The sequence below is a fragment of the Sebastes umbrosus genome, chromosome 6, assembly GCF_015220745.1.
Source record: "Sebastes umbrosus isolate fSebUmb1 chromosome 6, fSebUmb1.pri, whole genome shotgun sequence".
Classification (NCBI taxonomy): domain Eukaryota; kingdom Metazoa; phylum Chordata; class Actinopteri; order Perciformes; family Sebastidae; genus Sebastes; species Sebastes umbrosus.
This window is the reverse complement of record NC_051274.1, coordinates 22,405,679-22,420,480: the sequence shown is the minus strand read 5'-3', so window position 1 is coordinate 22,420,480 and position 14,802 is coordinate 22,405,679. Positions and strand designations below refer to the sequence as shown.

The window sequence follows — 14,802 nt, the reverse complement described above, 5'->3', positions numbered from 1 at the left end:
TCTGTTCAAAATGTACCTTAAAGGGAGATTTGTCAAGTACTCTTGTTAACATTGAAGTAGGCAAATATGCTTGCTGCATGCAAATATACATGTATGTATATGTTTATTATTGAAAATCAATTAACAACACAAAACAATGACAAATATTGTCCAGAAACCCTCACAGGTACTGCATTTAGCATAAAAAATATGCTCATGTCATAACATGGCAAACTGCAGCCCAACAGGCAACAACAGCTGTCAGTGTGTCAGTGTGCTGACTTGACTATGACTTGCCCCAAACTGCATGTGATTATCATAAAGTGGGCCTTTCTGTAAAGGGGAGACTCGTTGGTACCCAGAGAACCCATTTTCATTCACATATCTTGAGGTCAGACATCAAGGGACCCCTTTGAATATGGCCATGGCAATTTTTCCTCGTCAAAATATAAAGTTTGGAGCGGTATTTTTCAGAAAAGAAATAAAATAATTGTGTCCATATCTTTGCCACAACACAGATAGCATGAATGTTCGTTTCATGTACAACCACAAGCTAATGACTGAGAGACATTTCTGTGACTTTGATGAAAGTAAACAGCTTTGACACTTTGCAGCAGTCCATGAAATTGGGAATCTTATCTCCATATATCAGATTCTCCTCTCTGACCAGGTGTGAAAGCAACACAGGGGCACTGTGATCAAATCGATTCTCCAGTCAAGCGCAAAGCCGGAGACATCGGCAACATCTGAGGTGTACGAGAGCGTGACCCGGTAGGGCCAACAGGACCAACACACAAACAGCAGCAGCTGAAAGTGTCCAAAAACTGACAATCGGAGGGGGTCAGCATGAGACATCAGGTGAGGAGTTCACCTTTAATGATGTCGAAGTAAAACAGGAGTCACAAAGTGAGTATTCTCACAGCTGTGCCAGGTGTCAGGCAAACGTTGCAACCCTGTGCAACATTTGAACAACTCTGTGTACTCTCTTTACGAAGTGCGATGAGTCCCTATGTTATTGTAATGTGTGTCGTATTAAAAAAAAAAAAATTACTAAGAGGCATCATCATATTAATGACAGAAAAGGAAAGCAGTAATGCATAGCAAGCCTGATTATATCACCAACAATAACCCAATGAGACGTACAGAGCTGCATTAACACACACCCATACACTTAAAGAAGCCGATCCGTTCCTTTTTTGGGGGGGTTTTAGGAGTTAAACCGGGTAAACAGTGATGCAACTAGCAGAAAACACCAATTACGGTTCGCCCCTGCTAATCACAATCAACACTCTTTCATCTGCGAGTCTCACGCCTTCAATATGTGGCAACACCACTGAGGACATTTATGTTAATCTGGTTTTACCTTCTGGTCACACTTGCAATGCAGTGCAGGAAGTAGAGGGATAAAAAGGGGATCTTTTCTGCAGAATCCCACCATCTGCTATTATTTCACAAATATTTTCACTAGGTCAAGACCAAAATGCAAAACACCTGCACACAAGCTTTACATTAAATCTCTCTCAGGAGCCAAAGAATGTGCTCAACACTGGACACTGGCTGTATTTCAATCCACATATTTTATGCTTTTTTCTATCCTATGTTTCTCTGTGAGCAGACTCTGAATGGCGGAAAATCAGTATGGGGATTATCTGTGTTACCTGATCAACAGACAGCCTCAGGTGTACTTAGTTACAATAACCACTCCCCAGTGGCCTCCACTTGGAAGAGCAATCCAAGCTCCATTAGCTGTTGAATTTGTACGAGGGATGCTGAATTTTTCCAGCAGATGTTTCCAGTGACAGTTCTGAGGAAAAGGTAAAGCCAGGTCCCATTAAAGAGGTCAGGCAAACAGAGAGTAGGCTCCTAAGGAATTCAACCTCTTTAGCCTCTGACCCACATATACACTCCTCTTCTTCTGCTTCTAAAGGTTGTTGAGATCCTATATGTGAGCTCAGTAGTCATAAAGTTATCCAACATGAACGTCTTGATGGTATCAGTCCAAACAGTAAGTAAATATGGAGGATTTCATTAAACATAGGACCGTTTTTGCTACATGAAAAGAAGAATGTAATCGCAAATAAATCAACACTGAAATGCTATTTTCTCAACAAAATCTTAAAATGGCATAAATGATAAAGCATTATATGTCCTGTAATATCAACTAGAGCTGAAACAATTTGTTGATTAACTGCTCAGTCGATTGTCAGAAAATTAATCACTATTTTGATAACCAAATAGGGTTGCAACTATTAATTATTTTCATTATCAAATAGCTGTCGAATATTTTCTCAATTTATCGTTTGGACAATAAAACGTCAGAAAATAGTGAAAAATGCCAGAATATCCCACATCTGTCCGACCAAGAGTCCAAAACCCCAATGAAATTCACTTTACCACAACAAACATCACATACAACAAAGAAAAGCAGTAAATCCTCACAACTGAGAAGCTGGAAAGAGAGATAACTGGTTGCTCTGTGTACTCAACCGTAACGCAAAAACGTGTCCAGTGCTCTTGGAAAACGGGGAAAAAACAGGATAGACAGAAAGGCAATACAGGCACTCCAAAATGTTAAAACAGGGGGCAAACGAGGAAGGAAATATATTAAAAAGCCCTTATTATAGTGGCTAAATCATTAACAAAGCGAACATGTTTCGAACAATGTAGGCCTTTGTCAGCGCTTAAAACAAACCAACAAAGCAGATGCGGTTTCACCTATATGGTATCGACAACCAATGGGAGGCAATCATATGATCATCATAAGTTATATACATCGATCAGCCATAACATTATGACAGCATGGGCACCCTGAGCAGTTTGCGGCTACACAGCCCCATACACAACAAACTGCGATGCACTGTGTGTTCTGACACCTTTCTATTGGATCCAGCATTCACTTTTTCAGCAATTTGAGCTACAGTAGCTCTTCTATTGGATCGGACGACACGGGTCAGCCTTCACTCCACACGTGCATCAATGAGCCTTGAGTCTGACCCTGTCGACGGTTCACCGGTTTTCCTTCCTTGGACCACTTTTGGTAGGTCCTGACCACTGCAGACCGGGAACATCCCACAAGAGCTGCAGTTTTGGAGATGCTCTGACCCAGTCGTCTAGCCATCACAATTTGGCCCTTGTCAAAGTCGCTCACATCGTAACGCTTGCCCATTTTTTCTGCTTCCAACACAAAGTTCAAAGTTCAAAATAATCACTTGCTGTCTAATAATGGAAAAAACAAGCAATTTGAATGTGTCACCTTTGGCTGTAGGAAATGTATTACATTTTGTAGACCAAACAATGAATCAGTTAACTGCTAAAAGGATCTGCAGGTTAATCAATGATGAAAATAATTCAGTTGCGTCCCAAATGTAAAAAATCATAAATCAAGAGCAAGTATTCATTCAAAATGTGTTCATGTTTCTTCATATTAGAGCTGCAATGATTAGTTGTCAACTATTAAATTAATCTGCAACTATTTTGACAATGGATTTTGAGTCATTTTTTAAAGAAAAAAAAGTAAAACTTCTCTGATTCCAGCTTCTTAAATATGAATATTTTCTGGTTTCTTTACTCCTCTATGACAATAAACTGAATATCTTTGAGTTGTGGACAAAACAAGACATTTGTAGGATGTCATCTTGGGCTTTGATCGACATTTTCCACCATTTTATAGACCAAACAACTAAAAATTACTCGAGAAAATAATCGACAGATTAATCAACATTGAAAATAATTCTTAGTTGCAGCCCTACTTTATATTCCCTAATATAATCATGGCTCATCAGCACTGAACTGGATTTTGTCAGTCTAAAAACCGATGACACCTTTAAGTGCTACAATAATAAACTCTAATCAACACCAAAGATAAATAACAAACAAAAGAGGTCTGTCCAATGTTAAACTTTTAACTAATGGTCTTCTGACCTTCGTCTCACTAATCCTTTCCCATTCATAAATTCAAGCTGTGGCCCAGCGGTGATCCAGACAAATCCAGTCCAAGTGGCTGGCCTTAGGGGCTTCTAACCGCTCACTTTACCCTTTTGGACCAACACTGCTCCTCCAATGGGGAGACTGATAAATCAACTGTTACTAATGATGTAACACACATGTATCACTCCCATCGCTGACTCCCTGTGATGTAACTATGTGTCAGTTTCAGAGAGTACCCAAGACTGACTCTGGAAGTTTATTTCGCTTCACCCGCCCTCACCTCCCCAGCTCTTCAGCTGCTCCCTCCTCCCCCCTCTTGCAGTCACATCTAAGTTGGATTAATGGTCTCCCTGTGTCCAGATGTTACATACTGATGGAGGAGGAGGGAGGAGCTTGCCCCAACTCCTGTAACCTCATGCAGCTATGGCTTTCACTCAGAACAGCCACCATCAAAAAACTAATGAAACTTACATAATATCTCCCCAACGCAGATAAGGGACGGAGCTATTTTTATAAAGACGTTAACATTAAGCAGCTGGCTTCAGTGCTGAAATTAATGTTTTAATGTGTGACTTTTTCCTTTGCGCATTAAAAAGTAAACATGGGCTAAAATAGTGAAATGAGCTGTCAGATTGATATTACAAATATGTATCCATAGACGAGGTTGTCAGATCTGAGCTGGACATGCTGGACCACTGTTTTACATCCACAATACATTATGGATGACTAGCAATAGACTCCACAATATGACAATATATAGGCTGAATGCAGCTGTGCTTTCTGGGTAAAACCTAATCTATACTACTATTTATGTAAGTGCAAAGTTAAATATTGATGAAAAAAATACAAATGCATATGCTATTTTGTACCTCTAGGTTTCCCTTTAAGTGCACAAGAAAGAAAAAAGCAGGCTCTGCAACAGGTCTGCAATGCATTGTCACAAGAGCAATGGTGCATTCAATATCTCATTATTATTATAAGGTTTTCAGGAGTATTAAGGAGCTCCAGGGTCGTAACAGGACAACTATTCATCTCACTACATCACACTAGTACCTGGCTGTCACTATGAAGTTGTGATTCCCAGGCAGCTACACGTTGGGACAAGCCTCACCATTAAGATTACACCTTTACGAGCAGACACAACTGTTGTTTTCATGTGTGAAGAGTGACTGAAAACAAAACGATGAAAGCTGATCTGATCTGATGGCTCCCACAGGTTTGGTAGGATGAAACTCAAGCCTGCTTATAATAAAAACACAGCACGTTTGGTTTGAATGGTAGCTATATCAGCTGTAGCCATACAGACAATATGAGGAGGAATTGTATTTTTGTTGGGGGTGAAAAATGGAGAGGGGATATAAGCCATTTTGTCGCAGTCAATCAGAAATGATGTCGTTTTGTGGAGGCAAGTGGTGCCTTTTTTTTTTTACCTGCTGGATATTCCAACAGTGATAATAAACCTCACTGTCTGTCTGCCATCCTTGCATGCAGGCCCATTCTGTCTGCTCAGACAGGAGGAGCACATCAGCTAAAAAGACAAAAACGCAGACTGCTTTTACGCACAAAATAAACCAACGCGCTGCTTTATTTGTGATTAAAGCTTTTTTCCTAATTATCGACCCTTTTTTTCCCCCTCTGAGGAAGAGAGACTGCTGCTGCTGCTGTGGGCACACTGTGAACCTATTTGCGACTCCAACTCTGGTGAACATTATAGGCCCTATATGTGTGTGTGTGTGCACATAGATGCTTTGCAGAGGAAGAAAAAAAAAAAACAAGTGGTCATGCTTTCACAATGCAAGATAACACACAACAGGCTTCCTTCTTACCTGGAGGTAAAGGGGAGAAAGGGGAGACGATCTCCAAAGAGCAGAGTATAAATCCCAAGTAGAAGAACCACCTCATCGCCATCTCCTGCAGCAATGCTCGGTGGCACCGCCGTTAGAAAGGAATAGAGGGAAAGTTGGCTGGATTTCTAAAACCTAACAACCCGATCGACCACCTCATCCGAACCCCCTTTTTCAATGGTCCGTTTCAGTTGCACCCTCTCGGCCCCCTTCAGCAACGCGTTCAGACGGGCTTTCAGCAATCAAAAGGAGACTTTGCTTACAGCCTCGGCGAGGCTATAGGCAATGCAGCAGCACAGTCATGTAGATTTCTAATTGATTATCGGCGTTAAAACATGATGCACTGTGTATAACCTCTGTTGTCTCTCTCAGTGCTTGGCTGTGGGGTCTCTCTTGTTTTCACCACACCATGCACACCACCACAAATCGTCCACACGTCCAGATGCGCTGCTGCAGCCGGCTCTGCTCCACTCAGCTTAATTCCGGTGCCCAAACTAAAAAAGACAAATTAAAAAGTAAAAAGCGTTTTTTTGTTTTGTTTTTTTTCTCCCCCCCTCCTCGGAGCTCCAATGCCTCCCTGTGTGCTTGTGGTTGCATGGAGTGGATGGTTGAATCTCAAGCTCCAGCACTGTGTGGACGAGCCCGTGACGTCAGCGCGACTCCTCTAAAAAAAAAAAAAAAAAAAAAAAAAATGGGATAACTGAGCGGCGAGCGTCGTTTGCGCATGCGCTAACACACCTCCTTTTCTCCTATTTCATGCGCTTTTTCATCAACGGTGGAGGTGGGAGAGAGAGAGAGGAGGCTCTGCCTGCAACTGGCTCCCTGGGATCAGCCATGTTGGCTCAATATTTCTAGACAATCCTGATTTTTATTTCTCCTTGCAAAATGAAATGATAATAATTCATGATAAGTCTACTACACACCTGTAAAACACTGACATGCTGCTTTTACAGAGTTGAACATAATGTCTGTATGTTTTATTCCCCCCTATCATCAACAGTTATTTCATATAGCTATATAGGTCTGCAGCTGGTTAGGACTTTTATCAATAGCCTCTCTAGCCTACATAAGAAGATTAAGTCAGTAAGATGTATACATTTCATTTATTTTATGTGGCTCAGCATCATGATCACATGATATGGAGCACAAACAGAACATACAGTAATATCATGGCACACGGCATGGCTAAAGTACAACAGATGTTACTTAAACAAAGGAAAGCCATTCTTCAAAAAGGCACCTAGTTTACAATTTTTTTGGCTTATCTGATTGTAATAACAAAAATATTTTAAACATAGACAGATGGTTTACATCATATTTTGGCAAGTACCTTTCTCTATAGTTCATCATGCTTACATTCAAATCATTGTCATTAAAAAGGTTGCAAATCCTCTGGTTTCTATTCAACCCATTATATCTTCCAGTAAGCTTATAGGAATTCTAGTGTTCACTCTAAAGTTCAAACAAAAGATGCTTTTCCAATTTAAACTCTTGTTTGATTTCTACGTAAATATCAAATGATGTCATACTTTGGACACACAAAACATTTCAACCAAACAAACATGCTACAGCCTATAACATATGCATACAGTAATCCAACTTCTTTTGTTTTGCTCTCCATCATATTGGAATCCAAAATATCACTTTCAAATTGTGATATTTGTATATAAATTCACATTTTGAATCACATTTTCTAACAGAAGCCGACAATAAATCCTTGCCATTAAACGTAAATGTTGTAATCTAATTGGATTTGTCTTCTCTCATGCTCACTCATTCAGAGTTGCACCTAATTCACAAGTCAAGATAGAAAAGCACAAAGAGAGACAGTTGAATGAGAGGTGTGGGTGCATTCTTCACTAAATCACGCCCCCTAGTGGTGAATGCAAATGAGAAATGGGTATGATTCATAAATTGCTATGCAATGGATATGGCTACATGTTTTAGGATTAGCATGTACAATAGTACAATAGTCTTTCCAGCTTCAAGTAAAGGTAATTATTCACAAAAACAATATGTCATTGTATTAAATGTTTTGTAATTGCTTGGTTACCAAAGCTATAGGAGAAAAAAATCCTAAATCAATCTGTAGTTCAGATAAATACCCCATCTACAGTATATCCCCCAATCTATTTAACAAATAGTTAGAAAAAAGGCAAAAGACATTACAATAATACAGAGAGATTTGTGAAGTTCACTTTATCCATTCGTAATGCACTATTTTGAGTATGAACAACATGGATAACTGGATCTAAAAAAAAATCAAATATGACATAAAATATGAATAAGTTATCTAAGAAAATTGCCCCCTACAAGAAAATATAAGTGGCATCTAAAATTTTAACATATTGAGTCATCTTCAATAAAAAAAAAAAAGATTTGTCATAAATCACTTTATTAGAATATCTTCCAAAAGGCAAGCGCAAACTTAAAAACATAACTGTGCATAGCTTTGGACAAACAGTAATCTTTGTGAAATGATTCTTTCAACATGGGATTGGGTAGACTCATAATGAACCGTCTAAACCTGCAGGGGGCACTGAATACTCACATTACAGAGAGACATGGAGACTATAACTCATTTCATTAACACAACAAACCAACCATTTAATGCAATATTGGGTACATTTTACACGGCACATCCTCCGAGGAAGCTCAAAGAGTCATTTAAAGGGAACATGAGAGGATCTTTGCCTCCGCTGCAGCCGTTCTAACACTGAAATGCTCATAAATTACTCATTCTGCAACTCTATGGCGTTATGCAGTGTGAGTCTCCTTTTCCCACCAACATTTAATCATGGGTACTAAAAAACAACCGGTGTGTATTTCACACAGCTGACAGTAACCTCACTTGCCTCTGGTGTGAAGAATAAGTGTGCCTTTCAGGGCTTTTCAGCTAACAGATGTTTACCCAGAGCCTGAATCACAGGAGAGAATGTGAAGTATGTCGAGAATCTGTGAAAAACATGCCTGAGGTATCTGGATATCTGTTGAATCCACACATATGTTCACTCGGAGCATCAAAACAGAATATAAACACAAAGCAAGATAAGGGGGAAATAGTATCTTGGTTAACCAAACTATAATTCCAAGTATTTCATTAATGCTCCTATTCAAATTGTGGGAAAACACTATTTCTTATAGCAAATTTGTTTACTTTTTATTTACATTGCTGTCTCTTCTGTTTGTCCCCCCTCTCCCCCCACAGTGAATCAACACGACCGCTGGTGTCACCTCAACCTGAGATTGCCCCCCTTTTGTGAGAGGAGGGTTGAGCATTGTCATCCAGGAGAGACAGACGCCAGCATGCTGTGTGGGAGACAGCTTGAAAGAGTGCCAGCGTAAACACTCCCAGACCACATGTTCTCCCAGGGCAGAGGGGGCTGGCCTCTCTCCAGGCACATCTGCACACAATCCCTCAGCTTTAAGCGAGCCAGCCGAAGGAGACAGAGCGGGGCAAAAGGAGGGAAAGAGAGAAGAGTTCCCAGACAGGGAGAACCTGCTTCCTCTTTGACAGTGGTGTCAATTATGAAAGTGATGACATCTGAGAGACACAATGAAAAGCTCCATGCAGAAGAGGGGAGGATCACAAGGATCTACTCCCTGTGTGCGACCTGCGAAGTCAATAAAAAGTCTGTGTGTGAGGGCTTGCAACTGTACATCTGTATCACGCCACTAGATTCACAAGGTCTGCTTGGCAAGAATCATTACCAACCTGCCCATATCCTTGAGAGAAGACGGATTGCTCCATAAATCAAGCTCCTGACTCACACAGCCTTGCTCTGCATCTGTAGCTGCACTGCATGCATGAACCATGCCTGTGCTTTTTCAACAATTTGTACTCCAGCACCCTCATTCTCTTGAAAAAAATAACCATCCCAGCTCATATTATGCCTAAATGTGAGTATAAATGTACTCCCATCTGTCTCTGACATCTCCCCTTACCGCTTCTCTCGGTTGCTGCCTTTCAGTTTGCTAGTAAAGTGTGGCTTTGTGCATGTTTTCACAGAGAGGTAATTACTGAGCAAGCTATGCTGACAACACCTGAGGAATGTGGAACATGCACCAGCAGCCTGTGTTCTCCTAACCCCCCCCCCCCCCCCCTCATTACTCACCCCAACTCACTTCTCCCCATCTGTAACCCCTCCCCTACACAACCCTACACTACACTAGCCGGAGCCCCAGTCCAACACAAAGTTCCGCATGACATTTCCTCAGGCGTCTTAGGCGATTTGTAGATAACGCAGGTGTTGTTTTATGTCATATTTTGGTTGTTCAACTCTAGATTATTCTAGATTAGAAAACCGCTTGATGTGGAGGAAACCCTATCCCAAAACCCACAGCTCCCAACAGGCCCCACTATTCCCGTTACTGGTGAATTACACAATGTGTGTTGGCTGAGTCACTCCCCAAACTGTCCTTGAGCTCTGTGGAACTCGCAGCCCATCTGGCTTAACACTTGCACACACACACACACATATCAAAACATTGCATAGATTGAAAAAGGGGGGAGTGAACAACTCTGACTGGGTGACCTAATTGTGGTCTGAAAACGGCCCAGTCGAAAAAGCGTCAATATTTGGCCAGAGAGAATGATGGAGATGCAGAATAATGTTGTTTTTATGCAAATTGAAACACTGCATCATGTTTTGACATTGTGTGAATGTATGTGTGTGTGTGTGTGTGTGTGGGAGACAGAAAGAAAGAGGGAGAGAGACGGATAGAGATTATGAATTCAGCTGAACCTCTCCCGTCTAGATTGTCATGATGAAATCAGGATGAAATCCCTGGTGCATCTAAACATAAGTACAGCATATAGGCCTGTCCTCTGTCTTTATATGCTGCAATTGAATTGTGCTGTTGTGGATGTATTATGCAAATGCCGTGGCTCGAAAAAGCCCACTGTATGGCTGAATGAACAATTGCATATGTTTTCTACACACTTGAGGGCTAATCAGTCAGGGTACGCAGGACGAGGCAAAATGGTCAGGGGAATTAGTTGCCAAGCAACTTCTGTTGATAAAAACACTCTTTTTATTCATATGATGAGGGCCGTCAACAACTGATTGATGAAAAGACAGAGGGATGCAAGATCGTTTCTGACTTAGTTATAGGGTTATGTAATTACCTCTGCCAACAAGGTTATGTTTTCGGTTCGGTTTGTTTGTCAGCAGGATTATGGAAAAAAACTATTGGCCGGATTTTCATGAAATTTGGTGGAAGGATGTAGCATGGGCCAAGGAAGTACAGACTAAAGTTTGGAGCGGATCCAAATCAGGGGGCGGATACATACATCATTTTTCACTTTTATTAACATTGTGAGATAGGGCATTTGGCCTTGGCGGAGGTCTGTGCTCTCTGAGTGTACTTCTAGTTCATCAAAGGTTCATTGTAAATTTGGGTCAGATCCAGAAACATAAAAACTTGGAAATTAGTAGAGGTGCAGTCATAGCTTAACATTAGCATTATATAAGAAGTGATGAAGAAGTAAAGGAAAGCTGGGTGCACTTTAAGCTCCAGTATAACAGGCAAATATGATACCATAACAAACATCAGGCATATTTTCAGGAAAGCATCACTTTCAGGTTTTCACTGACACAAACATGTCTGGTGTATATGACTAGTTTCTTCCAAAAGTAGCGTAATGTTCCAAACATTTAGTTTCACTTGTGTCTCTCACCATATTAGATGTTACCACAGCAAAGACAGAATTGAATTAAAATTACACTATTGTTCTGATATGCTGAGGGATTCCTCAATGATCACAGCTACGCGTATGCATAGAGCATTTAAACCTCTTTGCCTATTCTGTCCAAATTTTCCATTTTATTTAATTTATTCTTTATTTATTTAATCTCTCGCAGAGCTCCCCTGTTACTCAGTAGATAATGGATAGCCAGCCGTAAAGAGACGCTAACTATGGCTAAATGTCATCTGTTTAGTGTACTATGATGGTCTACATGCTGTTTCAAAGCTTTTCCGCCCTCAGGAGATACATCTGCTTAGTTTGACAAAACGGCCACAATAGAAGAGAATGTCAGAGTTGGTTGCCACCAGATAATCAGACGTTTTATATTATTTTCTGCTTTATTTTACTTTTAAAATACAAGTATTTTGATGCCAACCGTATTAACCGGGGTCATAATTAATAAAGATGGCCCAGATAAGATAATAAGGATATTTGTAAAATATCATAGCTTGATTTTTTGCTTTGGGTGCCTTCCTCCACACATTGACTTAACTAATTTAAAGTGTCCCCCAGATCAGCTCAAACTGGAAGGGTTTTAATAATCACTTTTTGGAGTTGAACCTGTGTGTATGCATGCAAGCTCGCACTCCACTGAGAAAGTAACTTTGAATTGTCATTACGACAAAAACTGAGAAACAAGAGACTGACTGAAAATACCCTGAATTATCGTTTATGGCAGATTCAATAAAACTTGATGAAAAGAAGGTAAATAGTTTACTTACACTTCATTGGGATATTTTATCAATTTACACTGGAGAAATGAACACTATGCCACCTTCTGCTTCTATATGAAAACTACGTTTTCTCTGATTACTATTTTCCAGCTGATTCAGTTCACTTTTAACTACGATCAGCTTGGGGACAGGTTTTTACTTTTCCAATAAAAATTAAAATTACAGAATTAAGGACGAATATGCCACATAAGGACAAGATTTTTTTTGTAAAAGCTATTCCAGGACACAGTGAGTCATGTCTACTTCCTACACAGGAAATAGTAGTGGGCTATTCATTTATTGCCTCTTGACCTGAAGCTCATTTAGCCTGACACTAAAACCAGTTGCTATTGACTGAAAGGGACAACATGCCTGCTATTGCTCAAAATCACATTTCCACAAATGACTAAACATCTGCTTTTCTGCATTTCTTCACCAAATCCTAAAATAGCAGGCCTATTCAATTGGTGGCACGTGGGCCAAATCCGGCCCTTAAACAACCTCAATCCGGCACTTTGATCATTTGAAAAAGTATTTTAAAAAAGAACAACAATTTCTACCACTCACGCTACTGACGATGTTATTGTGTTTTTATTTAAATAACCAGCTAACACTCTAAGTGTATGGGTGTTAACATTGTTTGATTATTAGAAGATCACCATTTTATTAGTAGGCTAATTAGCCCATTCCTTAGTTCCTTCATGTTAAGCATAGAAATACTTATTTTGTTAGAAAATCTTAACCCAGGCTGTTTAAGCAGAGGGAATTCAGGAGAGTCAAACTGAATAAAAAAGATGTTGAATGCAACATTGTGTTTATTCCAAAAATCCTTTGTCCTTTGTCCCCCGAGCCATCAAACTGTACAACACCTCTCTAGGGAGGACAAGCTAATAATGCACACAGTGCACTTTGGACTAAGCTACTGGAGTTTCCCTGCACTAGACTCATTTTTAACAGTCTCTTCTGCACTTTTTAATAGTTGTGTATCACAGCTGTTACCCTGCACTATATTCATTTTTAACAGTTTTTCTTCATCTCCTTGTATTTTTATATCTGGTATATTTTTTTGTACCTGGTGCAAATACCATGACACAGTTTTATCCAATAAATCAGACATACCTGGAGGAAATCATACAACATCTAAAATCCTCCTCATGCTGCCTTGACATTCTGCCAACAGGCCTTTTCAAAAAAGTATCAGATTGTATGGTCTCAGAGCTTTTACAGATTGTTAATGCATCTCTTGTTTCAGGAGTGTTCCCACAGGCCCTGAAAACTGCTGTCATCAAACCACTCCTCAAAAAGAACAATCTGGACTCATCAATAGTAAATAATTACAGACCGATATCAAATCTTCCATTCTTGTCTAAAATAATTGAAAAAACAGTTTTTCAAAAATTAAATAGCTTTCTGGCACTAAACAACTCTTTTGATGTCTTCCAGTCAGGTTTTCGACGAAACCACAGCACTGAGACTGCTCTTGTTAAGGTCTTCAATGACATCCGATTGAACACAGACAGTGGTAGAACTACGGTTTTAGTTTTACTGGATCTCAGTGCTGCATTCGACACGGTTGACCATAATATATTACTAGACCGACTGGAAAACTGGGTGGGTATTTCTGGCATAGCACTCAGCTGGTTTAAATCCTACCTAAAAGACAGGGACTTCTTTGTGTCTATAGGTAATTGCAAATCTGAGCTGAACAAAATCACATGCGGAGTTCCCCAAGGCTCCATCTTGGGGCCTCTTTTGTTTAACATCTACATGCTCCCACTGGGTCAGATTTTTGAGAACAACAAAATAAATTACCATAACTATGCAGACGACACACAAATTTACATAACTCTATCACCAGGAGACTACAGTCCAATACAAGCACTGAGTGAGTGCATTGAACAAGTCAATAATTGGATGTGCCAGAATTTTCTTCAGCTGAACAAAGACAAAACTGAGGTTGTAGTTTTTGGAGCCAAAAAAGAAAGATTAAAGGTTAGTGCTCACCTACAATCTGTGATGTTAAAAAGCTCAGACCAAGCCAGAAACCTTGGTGTAGTCATGGACTCAGACCTGAGCTTTAACAGCCATATTAAGACAATTACAAAGACAGCCTTCTATCACCTGAAGAATATAAGAAGAATTAGAGGACTGATGTCTCAGCAGGATTTGGAAAAACTAGTACATGCATTTATCTTCAGCCGACTTGACTACTGTAACGGCGTCTTTACCGGTCTTCCTAAAAAATCGATCAGACAGCTGCAGCTGATTCAGAACGTTGCTGCTAGAGTCCTCACTAAGACCAAGAAAGTGGATCACATCAGTCCAGTTCTGAAGTCTCTACACTGGCTGCCTGTCTCTCAGAGAATTGATTTCAAAATACTGCTGCTGGTTTACAAAGCACTAAATGGTTTAGGGCCAAAATACATTTCTGATCTTCTGCTGTGTTATGAACCATCCAGACCTCTCAGGTCATCTGGATCAGGTCTGCTTAGTGTCCCCAGAGTCAGAACTAAACATGCAGAAGCAGCATTCAGTTTTTATGCACCAAATATCTGGAACAAGCTCCCAGAAACCTGCAGGACCGCTCCAA

At 40.1% G+C, this 14,802-nt stretch overlaps 1 protein-coding gene across 2 annotated transcripts in view; it reads right to left on the bottom strand.

Moving 5' to 3' along the window:
* The window catches only part of LOC119490417 (low-density lipoprotein receptor-related protein 1-like), a 99,755-nt gene extending 93,340 nt beyond the window's left edge, over nt 1–6,415 (bottom strand). For both annotated transcript variants that reach the window (XM_037773784.1, XM_037773786.1), the window contains exon 1: nt 5,733–6,415. In XM_037773784.1, coding sequence (XP_037629712.1) covers nt 5,733–5,814 — 82 coding nt within the window. In that variant the 5' untranslated portion in view covers nt 5,815–6,415. The remainder of the gene's footprint in view (nt 1–5,732) is intronic.
* Between the last annotated feature and the right edge of the window lie 8,387 nt (nt 6,416–14,802).